Here is a 12972-nt window from a genome sequence, read left to right as displayed (position 1 = left end):
GAGGATGAAAAAAAAGGCAGAGGCTTTCTCTCCTCAGACATACGGTGCCATTGCCGGAGGGTACTGCGAAAACCCCGTCTGTGAAATTAGGAGACATACCCTGTTTACCATTATTTAAATCCACCTTAATATACGTAAACTTTCTGCCGCATACGCGCGCTTTTTGTTGAGCCAACGCACCTGATATTGCCATGTTCTGTAAGTACTAGCATACGCCTCTCCCTCGCTGCACATGCATCCATGCAGTTCTGTATTTCTCATTGTTGTAATCGAAATTTAGCTACATGCCAGTACCTACTGTACTCACGTGGTCAGTGGAGCGGCAAAGCGTGCAGTATAAACGGTGCATTTCTCGAGACGCCTGCCCTGCAGATGGCCACTCGTACCAGGCATATCGATGGTGGCATTCTCCGATAGGAATTGCTGCACATAAATTACATTTCCTCTTAATGATAGTAAACAGTTACGTTGCAGTCGGGGAGGGCAAAGACTTTGATAACTTTGGTAACGACGATGATGATGATTAGGCTAAGGTGCTCTGAAGTATTCACGGTCATTTTCCCACTAAAGGAGTTTACTGCTGTGTACTGTGTTCAGTTGTGTAGAGATTTATGTGATGCTATTGTTGCCTCATATATGAAAGTAAGTAATTAAGCAGGGCAGAAATTAAATCTGTAGAAAGACGCACTACACTCCGTCGTGTGGGAAAGGAAGACATGGCAGCATCCTAGGGAAAAAAAGAAGACTCGTGCTGCATTTTCGATAATAAAAAAAAGACGTCGGAGTTCATCGCCTCGAATCGAGTATATCGAGCGAGCTCGGAGCAGAGCCACCGGTGCGATTCAGCCCGAAAATGTTTCTGCACCCCGACTCGAGCTTCTTCTCCGCAAACATTGCGAATGCTCACACTGCTTCTTACTGCCCTTCGGAGCGAACGCGGGATGTAGAAAGCCGTCTAGATGGAGAGTCGTGATTGATTGTCGCGGCTCCGATCGACGATGCATAATCGATCGCCGTCATTCATGCCCGAACGCGCAATGAGCCCTCTGCGCTCTGCCTGTTTCTTACATTTTCTTTCGAAAGTCTCTTCTTTCCTTCGGTTTCCTTAAGAGCGCCAGGAGCTTGTTTATTGTTGTTTTGGCGCTGATGAGTCAAACTTTCCTTCTTAAATACGTGTTACCTCGAACGGCAATCCAACGGCGCACCTTACGCCTCTACTAGAGAGTATTTTGTTTTATTTGCATTGATCAAAAACACGTAGCAAAAGTCCTACAAAGCGATGAATGCTTTCTATAGGCGTTATGAAATAGTTTTAAGGAATGGTTGTGCGGGGGTTGACAAGGCTGCTGCACAACGATAGAGATGTGAGAAAGCTTATAGTCCCGAGAAGGAGAGATGTGAGAAAGCTTATAGTCCCGAGAAGGATAGCACGACGTCCGTTAAAAGTATCCTGATTAATGACGTCGCTGAGAGCATATTCTTTGTGCAATGGGGACACAACTGAAGCCTTAGCTGTTGCGAAAATATTCTTAGAATTTGATACCATAGTCTTTGCTATCCGCGGTGGTAAAGAAAGTGTTTCGGCAATGTTGATGTTTCTGTAAAATGAAGTGTGAGAATCCAACGTAACTATCCGACCTTTCTTGACAGCGAATTAAAAAAAAAAGAGAATATCAAGAATCAAACAAAGCGTTGTTACATCATTTCCATCTTTTACGTAATAAGTTCTTCATCGTGAAACCTGTCCGTCTTTTTCTTATCGCCGTTTTCTTTCAGCAGGGGCAGTGTGCTCATTCCGATGCCGCTGCTTCTGTGAATTTTTAATAAATTTTAGGTAATCATTGTTGTCTGTGGTGAAAAAACATCTAACTGTTACAGAGAGATAAAAAAAGTATGCTAGAATGTATTTTTGTTTTATTTTTACGCGGTGCCCCTCGAAACACTGTGACTTCCAGAAGTGGCCGTGTGACACTTTTTAACTCGAGAAAAGACGGGAGCTTTATGCATGAATCAACACCGATATTCACCACTTGGGCAATACCATTACTATCCTGCTTAGCATCGCGAAAGAATGAGTATTGGGGTTTCAATGTATCAATAAGAACGACACAATTGCGATGGTTCTAAATGAGCTGTCCGACTATTCACTTACTTTACAGGAAATGGTCCATCTTTCCACCTCTAACCGAATTTTCTCTTGAATCTCTTCGTTCTGTCTTTCATTATTTTTTTGCGTTTACATGTCTTCCGCTTTCTTCAATCATTCTGCCTTCTATTTGCAGCCTAGTGCACCATAAACTTATCTGGAGCATCTCGTCGGCACAGTATTAGTGCCGGCAATGCGTTCGGGATGTTACGAAGTACTGGTAAGGGAGGGAAAAAAATCGAGGCGGTAGCCAGTGTGCTGATGGGATGAAGTGCCTGAAAAAGCGGAGAAAACTGCCTTCATTGAGAATGCTTTCTGACAAGTAGTGCCTAAAAAAAGCACCAGGAGCAGCCCCAAAAATTAAACATAGAAAGTGTGCAGGCACTTTTAGTTTACTTTCTCTTATTCATTTTTAGGCACTCACATTCACGTCGCTCTAGAACCCTCTATTTCTGTTTACTCTTCTATCGGCAAACAATGAACCCTTTCTAGAGCGCCGGCGCCTGCGCAGCTCATTGGTTTCGCGAAGAGGGCATACAAGGGCTGCTGAGTGGCACATACTCCAATGCGGAATTTCTCGTAATGTTCTTCTAACTTCTGAGTTCTTCGTTTTTGTACATGCTCGGCGTTTATATTCGCGCCGCCCGACTTCGAAGGCCGTCGATTTTCCCGGCGGCCTCGGTCATGTTTTTCTGTCTCCGGTGAAGTGCTCGCTGCTGCCCTCGAATTCTGTTCTCTACCTTTTTATCGCCCTTCTTCCCCTGCTACCCTTTCCTCTCGAAAAGCCCACTCTCCCGGCGCGCAGGAGTCTATTCGTACCATTTCCCCCCTACTCCCTATGTCTGCCGTGTTTCCCCATCAATATGAGTAGCGCTGTCTTTCCTCAGAGCAGTCTCCCTAAACTCCCTTCACACATTCTTTTCTATTCATCCCTTTCAAGCACCTTGCCTTTCCCATCTTGCCCAATTTTTCCGCACCTTCATCTGCGTAGGTCGGGATTTACCTCCACGGCGAGAGCGCTGGTTCCCTCGAAGAACTTTCCCTAAACAACTCCCTTCAACGTGCCGTTTCTCCCTATCCTTTCTTGTCCCCGCACTTTTTGCCTCGCTCCCTCTTCCTCCCCATATCAAGCGTCGTCCGTCTTCGCGTCAGCGTTCCCTTTTCCAAGAAGCGGAAGCGTTCACAAGAGCGCCGTGATGGATCCGTGAACTAACTTCCACTCGTCCTTTCATCATCCGGAGCTGCGTTCTTCCGAGGGTACATTATTGCTGCCACGCTGGATTATTTTCTTCCGCTCTGGCGCACAGGTCTGTAAGCGTGCGTGTGTGTGTGCGTGCTGTCGCAAGCTCGACAACACTGCCTCGTAGAAGCTCTATTCATCATTCTTCGAACACTCATTTCTGCCTCTATAAACAAGAGACGACGTTCCTTTCAGTCCTCCGAAAGCTTTTGTTTTTCGGAGGAGTGCTCGCACGGTGCTTTCGCGCGCTCTTCAAAGACGTGCACGCTTGATGGAAAACGTCGTTACGGGCCTCCCGAGGCGGATATTTCTCGAGTCTAGACATCGAGAGCAGCTAAGCCGAGCGGAAGTGATGTGTAGAAAGGCTTCGCTGCGATGAAGATAGAGACCTTAAAGTAAACCTGTTCTGAAAAAATAAATTGTAATCTCGGGTACTAACGTCGCGGAGCGACTGATAACAGTCCTGTACGTGTTGCAGATAACAAGCAGAGAAAACAAGCAACACGGGGTTAGTCAACTGCAGGCCGCTCGGGCTTGCATGTGCGGAAACCCTCACGCTAGTGACTTCTCCACAGCTCGACCTTTCTCGCTCTAACAAAAGGAAATTCCTCGTTCATCTCAGGTTCTTGATGTCATACCCGTCATTCCAGCTTTTTCTGGTGAAACCATTACAGTTGACGAGCAACTGATTATAGAAGAAATAATACGATTTCCGGCAATGTTGCTCTTTACAAAAATGCCCTTCACACTTCGAAAAAATATAATTTCTTACATATAAGCATTGTAACGAGTTAAGTAAAAGTGTGATCATAGGCTATGAGGGACGGCTTAGTGGAGGGCTCCGGATTAATTCAGACCACCCGGGGTTCTTTACATTCTCTGACATCGCGCATTACGCAAGCACTTTTGTGTTTCGGCGCTATAGAAATATCGCCATCGTGGCTGTTAGCTCACCCGTGATCTTGGGATCAGCAGCAGAACTCCAAAGCCACTATATCACCGCGGATGTATCTTGAAAAAATATTGCTTTCTTTTCAATCTTTGCTCGTTCCCATAAGTACGGTGTTATACCCAAAAATAAGCCGTGCGGCGCAGTAGGAGAAGCATAACTGATACTCTAGGCTCTTGAAACCATGTGGGGCGTAACCACACCCCTGCTTGGACAAATTCTTTCTTGATATTGTTTTGACGGATCAGTCCGGGCATTAAGTTCGACGCGTCTTAAAAGCAACGTTGTGAATTTTGCATGAGATATCTTGTTACGCACTCAGCTTGTCCTATTGTTCTGATGTTGTTATGGTAAATTTTTTCCCGCTGTATACTATTCGGAAGGAATATTATGAAATGTTTCAAAATTTTCGGACTTCCCGTGCGGCCTTATGTTTGCTTTGCTGTTCAGTCTATTGTTCTGCTTCTGATTCACCACGATTTACAGATGGCGATGTTTAAAGAAATAACGTATAGTCTGCCCTCATTCGGATTATGTGCGTGTGTTTTGGACAACGTGTACCAAATACTTCGGAAGTCAGCGCGAATGGCAAGGCGGAAACTCGCCCAGTATCAGGAGACAAAATTGAACGGTGTGCCGTAATTCAGCGCGTGAAGATTCTTGGTTCTTGCTGAGTAGCGTGTATATTCGGAAGAAACTCATTTCAAACAAGCCCTTTACGTATTGACGCCTAAATTTTGTCTCGAGGACGCATTTCAACACAAATCAAATCATTTATTCGCCTTTATTACAAATGAGGCAGACAGCCGCAAAGACAGAGACAAAGCAGCTTGACGGAGGGAATGCCCCTGTTTGGTCAGCATGGACGTTTCGTATGCACTGAGTTCACCTTTTGGAAAATATTACGTGCACACACTAAACACCGAATGAACTTCTGTTTAGAGGATTTTCAGAACTATACACGTGAAACTTGTACAGGTAAATAAATCGCGTTTAAACACAAAACTACCAGCGGTTGTTTATGAAATTTTTCTTTACACTTTGTTTCTTTTCGTTTATTTGCGAATCCACGATGCTCGAGACAGAGGTGACTGAAGATAATTGCAGGCATGTTTCTTCTTTCTTTTTCAGTGGCAAGACTGCTGTTGTCCGGGAAAGAAATGACAACACAATCTGAGACAAATCATACACGAGACAAACATACGAAATTTATTATGCTTAAACTTCACACAAGCCGCCCTCGATAGCTGCTTGTACTCTTATATATCCGTTGGCTACTTGAGACACTGTCAGTAAATCCGTTTTGGGCACTCCATGACCTGCCTATATCGATTTCCTCTGTTTGAATTCAGTTAAACGTTATAAGCGCGCATTCTCTCGAAACTCCACGCAGCCTTCTTACAGTCTCCTAATGTTACTGCTGTCAGTTATTTTTGTGTCCATTTTTGCATCGATCGTAGCACAACTTGCAGCCTTTTTGTAACCATTTCTTTAGGCTCCAACTTTTTACCGAGCATCTTTGTGCCGGCAGGATAGGTCAGTCATTACCACGGAAATGTGCGTACATGTCACCGTGTCCTGTATAGATCCAAATCGCTCTTACTAATTTCGGTCACTTTATTTATTGACTCCAACGCACGCTGTCCTAAGATCAACAGACTGGATAAACTGTCGGTGAGAACAACTAACTCAGTTCAGTCTTGCTCGAAACAGAAATCGATTTTTTTTTTTACTCAATACAATGAAGCGTCCAATAACTTTCGGCACAAGAACTGTCATACGACGGAACAACCTTCGCGTTACAGGCGCAGATCAGTACAGTGCACACAATGCTAAACGAATATCAGCACCCTCCCCTTACCCATCAATCATGCGCACTTGTGCACCCTTTCGCCTACTCGCTTACGGAGTGACGCGCCTCCCTCAACCTTCCATCCACGGAATAGCTTTCTTCTCCGCCCGATATCGTATGCACAACGGTTTCTCTTTTCATGAGAGGTTTCTTTTTATTTTGACAAAATTTTGTGATCCCATTCGGAGAGTTCGACCTCGCTTACAAAATAATCCGAACGCGTTCGATGTAGGCAAGTACTGAACAGGTAAAACGTCCAACTTCCGCCGATGAACTTGATGTCAGGCGACAGTAAATGTGTGCGGCAAGAAATTCAAGTCCCAAAGATTTCTTTTTTTTTTGGTTCATACCCTCGACACATCGGAAAAGCAATTTCGATTTCCAACGACTGAATCTACAATTGCAGTCTTTTACATCGAACGCATCAAAGCCACACTGCGCTCGCGTCTCGAATCAAACTGCTGCTGTAGGTTCCATGAATTCCTCAAGTTAAAAAAAAAGCTCGTCTGTCGGAGCACGCACAGTCGTTCTTTCGTTCATTTTTCAGGGCTTCTGTATAGTGAAAAAGAAAAAAGAAAAAGAAGATATCAACTGAGATACGAGTGAAGAACTCTCGCACACTTTTTTGTATTTTTGCATGAAAACAACAAGTACAGTGAAAAAATTGGCCGGACATCGCTCGATGCATGATTACATGTTGCTGCGCATGCGGCCGGGAAACCGATCATTTATTTCGTTGTCGTCGGGAGATCATTCTCGACGACCGCACTGTAAATGCAGGCGTTCGCGTACATGAAATGAACGCTTTATATTTCTCTAGAGACGCTTTTGAAACCCGAAATTGGGTTTGTAGGCGTGACTGCAAGTTTGAGCTCCTGCCACAGCAGTTAACTGCGGAAGTGGCATTGTAATGCATTTACGGTATTGGTCCTGCGCAGAATTCTGTGCTCGTGAAATATTCGCGAACAGTGTACTCGTCGCTGTCGATTTCGGCAGACCTTTTTTAGGCTGGCTCTTACAACGCCACCAGAGCAGCTAGCAAAAGTTAACTTAATAATAGCGTTGCATTTACCGTTCAGTGCTTGGCAAGTATGGCACTTCGCTTAATTTGTAAATCGTCTGACGCTCTATACTGAAGTCATGAGGTATGCTAACTCATGCTCAATATTCGACTCATCACCGGCTTCAAAATTCGTACACTGCTCTAAATAATTTTTTCGCTTCACTCGCAAAATACAAGAGCCTGCTCATGCGCGCGCGCGCGCGTGTGCGCGCGTACCTGTGTGTGTGTGTGTGTGTGTGTGTGTGCGTGTGTGTGTGTGTGTGTGTGTGTGTGTGTGTGTGTGTGTGTGTGTGTGTGTGTGTGTGTGTGTGCGCGTGTGTGTGCGTGTGTGTGTGTGTGTGTGTGTGTGCGTGCGAGCGCGCGTGTGTGTGTGTGTGCGTGTGTGTGCGTGTGCGTGTGCGTGCGTGCGTGCGCGCGCGCGCTCGTGTTTGTAGGCCGCAGCATTCGTTCTTACCTAAGTTTTCAACTTCGTTCTTTACCTAAATATCCAAGCGAACCTGTTAATAATGGCTTTTTAAGGGAGCAGCCAAGCGCCGCCAAGTGTCCTTGGCGTCTTATAACGAAGTACGCGGCATGCTGTTATTCTGAAATAGCCTCACCAATACTGGCAGTGCCACGGGACAGAGCGCTCGCAGTAGGCGAACAGACAGCGCGAACAAACAACGCCAACAGAGGGGCGACGATTTTGCTCGGGCTTGGTGACCGTCGGATTGGTGCTTAGGCGCCAAAAAATAAGAGAGAGAGGAACAGCGCTTGTGAAAAATCAGCCTTTCTCTTGCGGGGCTCAAGCTACTTCGTATTGTAACGAACACTTCGCACAGTAACACTGCTACTGAACAACATCACAAACGAGGAGGAAATAACTTTTATTATTCCCCCCGCCCCCCTCGGAACCAGTCCGGGGAGCAGGACGCACCACTATAGATGCTAGCCTGGAGGTCTTGCGTCCCGACGGCCTCTTCAGCCAGTAGGACGAGGCGGAGCTGGAGCTCAGGGTTCCAACTACGCAGCAGGGTCTCCTACAATTTTTAGAGCCGATATTTAGCACCCTCCTAGGAGAATTTGGACATTCCCAGAATATATGGCCGAGTGAACCTCTCAACACGCAGTGTGCACAATCGTCTGATGTATTACCTCCAGGAAGCTATGGTTCGCCAGGATCGGGTGTGGGTACGTGTATGTTTGGGGTCGTCCTAACAGCACAATAGTCTGCGCTCTCTCAAGATGGCTGACTCGCTCACTGCCACCCACGAACTTCGTCTTCGCCTTCCGCTCGCCCGTAAGCAGTCGGCATTACTCTCTCCATCAAAGCGGCGGGTCAAATCAAAGTAGATCAGCAGTCTTGAGCTAATTCTGGATCTTTAAACTAATTAGCGACGGTTTTTTTATCTGTTGCAAACCGGTGCAATCTTCTTTTCTCTTATTATTATCCTTTCTTAAGGATCAGCCATAGCTCAGACGGTTCTCCTCGGCTCACACGAACTTGTCGAATCAGCTTAATTAGCTAACAACATCAGTGCCGAGGTCCTTCTCCTGGTTATGCAACGTTTACAGTACATGTGCCTCGGGCAATCTTTCGAAACAAGCAGTACGCCGCTCATCGCCTGATTTGTCTCGAATGCCATCGATGCCCCTCTGAGGAGAAATTTAGACAGTTACAGTGAAAGAAGCAAGAAGCAGTGTCGTAATGAACAAAGAAACGTTGAGGGGGAGGGGGGAGCGGGTGCTAGCCAGGAGAATATTGGCTAACCGTTCCTCGTGCATGCGTCCCCTGCTGATTAACCTAACGAAAACTAGGAGAAGTTTTGCGAGAAAGCATTACAGAAGAGTCATATGTGGTTGTTTCCGTTGGCCCTGTAGTGCAATAGACTAGCGCTGCGTTTTTCAAACTTAAGACCCCCATTAGGCTCGCTTTCCTAGGAGTTGACTGCGCCTCGTCTGCCCGACGCTCAACGTCACTTATTCTCTCTCTTTTTTTTAAACCAACAGTTACCCGCAAGAGATTAAGTTACTATTTCTCCTATGTGTGTCTGCTACCTTTTGAGTTGAATTTCTACACTTTCTTCCGCCGAAATCATGTTACGCGATGGCAGTTCTACCGCCGTGGTGGCTAAGTTGTTATGGCACTTGGCTGCTGACCCGAAAGACGCGGGTTCGATACCGGCCGCGGTGGTCAGATTTCGATGAAGGCGAAATTACAGAGGCCCATGCACTGTGCGATTTCATTGCATGTTAAAGTGATGAATATCTTGGTGTGGGCTAGGCACTTGGTCATCCTGGAAGCGCTTGTACTGTGTTATCGTGTCTCCCTTTCGCCCTTGTTGCTACGCGCTGTCGCTTTCCGCGAACCCCAGGTGATCGAAATTTCCGATGCCCTTCACTATGGCGTTCCTTGTAGCCTCAGTAGCTTTGTAACAGTAAGCCGCACCCATAAACCATAAAATCAGCGCGATTCTAGGCATGGTCTCATGAGTGCCTGCACAGGCTAAGGTTTTTAAATAGGCTAGCGGACCGAGGCTCTGCTCTTGAAATACCAATGCCGTATAGACATTTGAATAGTCATATCCTGTATAGAAATTTAGCCTCATCGGTTCTCCAGATAACACTTGATTACGCCTCTGATCATCGGACTCTAGATGCTGCCTACTTACTGGCTATAGAAAGTTCTCAGTTAAGCACAAATAACAATTGATGTGGTCTTCCTAGACTGAAGTTTAAAAAAAGTTTCGTTCGCCATGTATGCCTATATAACGCTACAAATTATACGGCAGTGGAGTCAGTGATGTTAAAAGGAAAAGGTGGTTCCACGTAGTATGCGTGCACGAATAGAAAAAAAAAGGCAAGTATTTTCAGTGCACTAGACAATTCTATGCCCTAAGAAAAACAAGTCGATGTGTTTCCCGAAGCCGCTGTTGTGGATCTGCTGAGCCGAAGCTTGTCTCGACTAATTTTTCCAAACCTATTACCCATGGCCGGAGGGCGAAGTGAATGAGCAAGCAGTCAATGCCCGCGGCCTAAGAGACTCGAGAAAAACAGGAACGCGTCAATGAATATGCAAATGGACCCTGCTTATTCTATCGAAGACACTAATTGAACTAGTTTTTTGGACATGAGGAAGTTACGCTAATTTATTACTTCGCCACTCTGTTTTTCTGCTTTGCTTCTGACGAAGAAGTGAATAATGATGAGCTGGTGTATTGATAAAAAAAAATATTTGGTTCTGCAATTACTTTTAAATAATAAGGTAATAAACATGTAATGAAATTCAAGCTTATCACAACAAAAAGGATATAGTTTTGCGCACACCGAGAAAGCTTATAGATACCTTCATTTGCCCAATTTTTTTTTCTTTTCTGCTAACTTACTAAGGGCTGTTATAGAGGTTAGAATAAATTATTACTGTCATACTGCTCATCCGTAGTTCTAGTTTGCCTTCAAAGAAAATGAAAAAGCGCTCCGCCGAGACTTCACGGCTGACCTACTCGCCTTTATGCCGAGAAGTTGCTTGTGCAGACATAGACAGACCGTATTTAGCGCTAACATCTGCTATAAAATCGATAATAAGGGAAATGCTCATCACTCGCGTACACCATGAATTGAGGGCTTTGTGATACATCCCTGAGTCAATCACTCACTCACTCTGGCTGCCACGCAGGATGCTAACGGAAGAGGTGTCTGTCGGTCTCTCACTAAAACCGCCAGCATTGTTGTCTATATGATGCCATCGTTTATATTTGACATTTTAGTACACTTTCTTCAGTGTAAACAGTCAGCGCTTACTCCCCAATCCTAGCCTAGGTTCGGTGCTTTCCTATTAGCTAACGCTGACAATCTTCATTTTGGTCTTCAGCAATGTTGTTGCGTTGGCTGTCCAATTGCCACAACATCGGCGCACATTACAAACGCGCGTAGCCGTTCTTAGTGTGAACACAGCTTTTCCTGTAAGAGTGTGTTCAGTTTTCTGCTTTTTACTGAGTAGGTGTTTACAGGGCTTAACTTTTCGCTATTCATATTACCTTCACTACGTACTAACTGCTTCCTAAGCATTCTGTGCAAAAGTTCAGCTTTGGTATTATTTGGTCAGATGTGTGTCCTAGGCGATGGCAACGATAATGTCATACGTTAAAGAGCCTTGCCCTCTCCTCTCCCTCGCAGACCCCCAGAACACTCGCGCCGTGGTGGCGAACGAGACGAGCGTGCGCATCTGCTGGCAGCGGCCCCTGTACGGCAACGTGTCCGGCTACGTGGTCAAGTACCGGGCGGCGGCGGAGAACGTCACCTCCTTCGTCAACGTCACCACGGGCGCCGCCGACAAGTGCGTGCCGGTGCACGGCCTCCGCTCCTGGACCGACTACGAGTACCGCGTGCACGCCTGGAACGGCCGCGAAGAAGGCATCGGGAGTCCCGTGGACCGCTTCGCCACGCGCATCGACTGTGAGCACAGATCATTCAGTCAACCACTAAATCAGTCGATCGATCAATAAATAAATAAATAAATCAATCAATCAATCAATCAATCAATCAATAAGTAACGTAAGTCAGTAAGTATAGAAATATCTAAATAAATAAACAATATTTACTTATTAATTAATAAATATGCGGTTGTATAGTACTGAAATGTTTATTTGACTGATAAATATGTCAAGTACTGATTCAACTGTTCCAGTCAAGAAAAAATTCCATCGACCGACCAGTCACTCAGTTACCGCCTCACGCACTCAGTTATTCGTTCAGTCAGTAAGTTCAGTACTTGGTTGTCATTCAATAAGTCAGTCGATAAATTGCCAAACATGTAAGTTCTCATTATTTTCATTAGTTTTAAGGCGAATATACTTTCACCGACAAATGTAACAAGAACCGGGGTAGCAAAGCCCTTTACTGGTGCGAGTATCACCGAACAGCCGCGCTCATTCGAGGCAAAGAAGACGTTTGGCCACGTGTTAAGATACAAGGTTCGGCCATAAGGTGGTGGCGGCAGAATTTCAGCAGTGTGGAATTATATATTATTGCGATATGAACAAAATTTTATTTACATTTTAAAGTTTACAGGGGTACTAAAGATAAATAAAAGCACAGATCCGTTTGGCCTGTGCCACCGCTTTCTTGAAATTGCTTTTTTTATTTCGGGAAAATTCGGTATCCAGGTTTTGGTGCATATTGGCTGATAGCTGAGTGATTATAGTATATATGAACCATTTGTCAGGTGGTTCGTGCAATGCAGGCAACGCAGTGAGCATCATGAACTAGCGCGACCGCAAACATCCCGGACGCCCATAAATGCTGCTAGAAGCCCGCGCGTTGGGTTTGAATGCCGCCGTAAATCCTTTCCAGGTTAATTAAGGCTGCGATTTGGGCTAGTTGGTAATGATTCACGGTGCAAAGAGCTCGGGAAAAACGAACGCACGAGGAAAGACTTGTGTTGTGTCTTTCGTCGTCCGTTCGTTTTTCCCGCGTTGTTTTCACTATGAATCCTTTCCAGATTTTTTCTGTGGCACTTTTAGGTAAGATACAAACCGGGCAGTCCTCTTGTGTGGCATGTCATAGCTGTCATAGCATGTCATAGCATGTCATACGATTAATTCGTCTACACAGAGACTATGTGCACCGATGATCTAACGTTGGACGGACATCCCTTTATGTAGTTAGTTTGGCGAGCACCGCCCCGTTCTTTGATAAGGACACAGAAACACGACCACAGCCCAGCCCTGTATTTAAGGGGGTC

General features: G+C 45.5%; 1 protein-coding gene across 2 annotated transcripts in view; it reads left to right on the top strand.

Annotated features, from left to right (window-relative positions):
- Positions 1 to 12972, top strand: part of LOC149336094 (uncharacterized) — a 250884-nt gene that overhangs the window by 212803 nt on the left and 25109 nt on the right. For both annotated transcript variants that reach the window (XM_089554654.1, XM_089554653.1), the window contains exon 5: positions 11406 to 11684. In XM_089554654.1, coding sequence (XP_089410780.1) covers positions 11406 to 11684 — 279 coding nt within the window. The remainder of the gene's footprint in view (positions 1 to 11405; positions 11685 to 12972) is intronic.

The sequence above is a fragment of the Amblyomma mixtum genome, chromosome 7 (assembly GCF_055824585.1).
Source record: "Amblyomma mixtum isolate Tamu chromosome 7, ASM5582458v1, whole genome shotgun sequence".
NCBI lineage: Eukaryota > Metazoa > Arthropoda > Arachnida > Ixodida > Ixodidae > Amblyomma > Amblyomma mixtum.
This window is presented reverse-complemented; position numbering and strand designations above follow the sequence as displayed.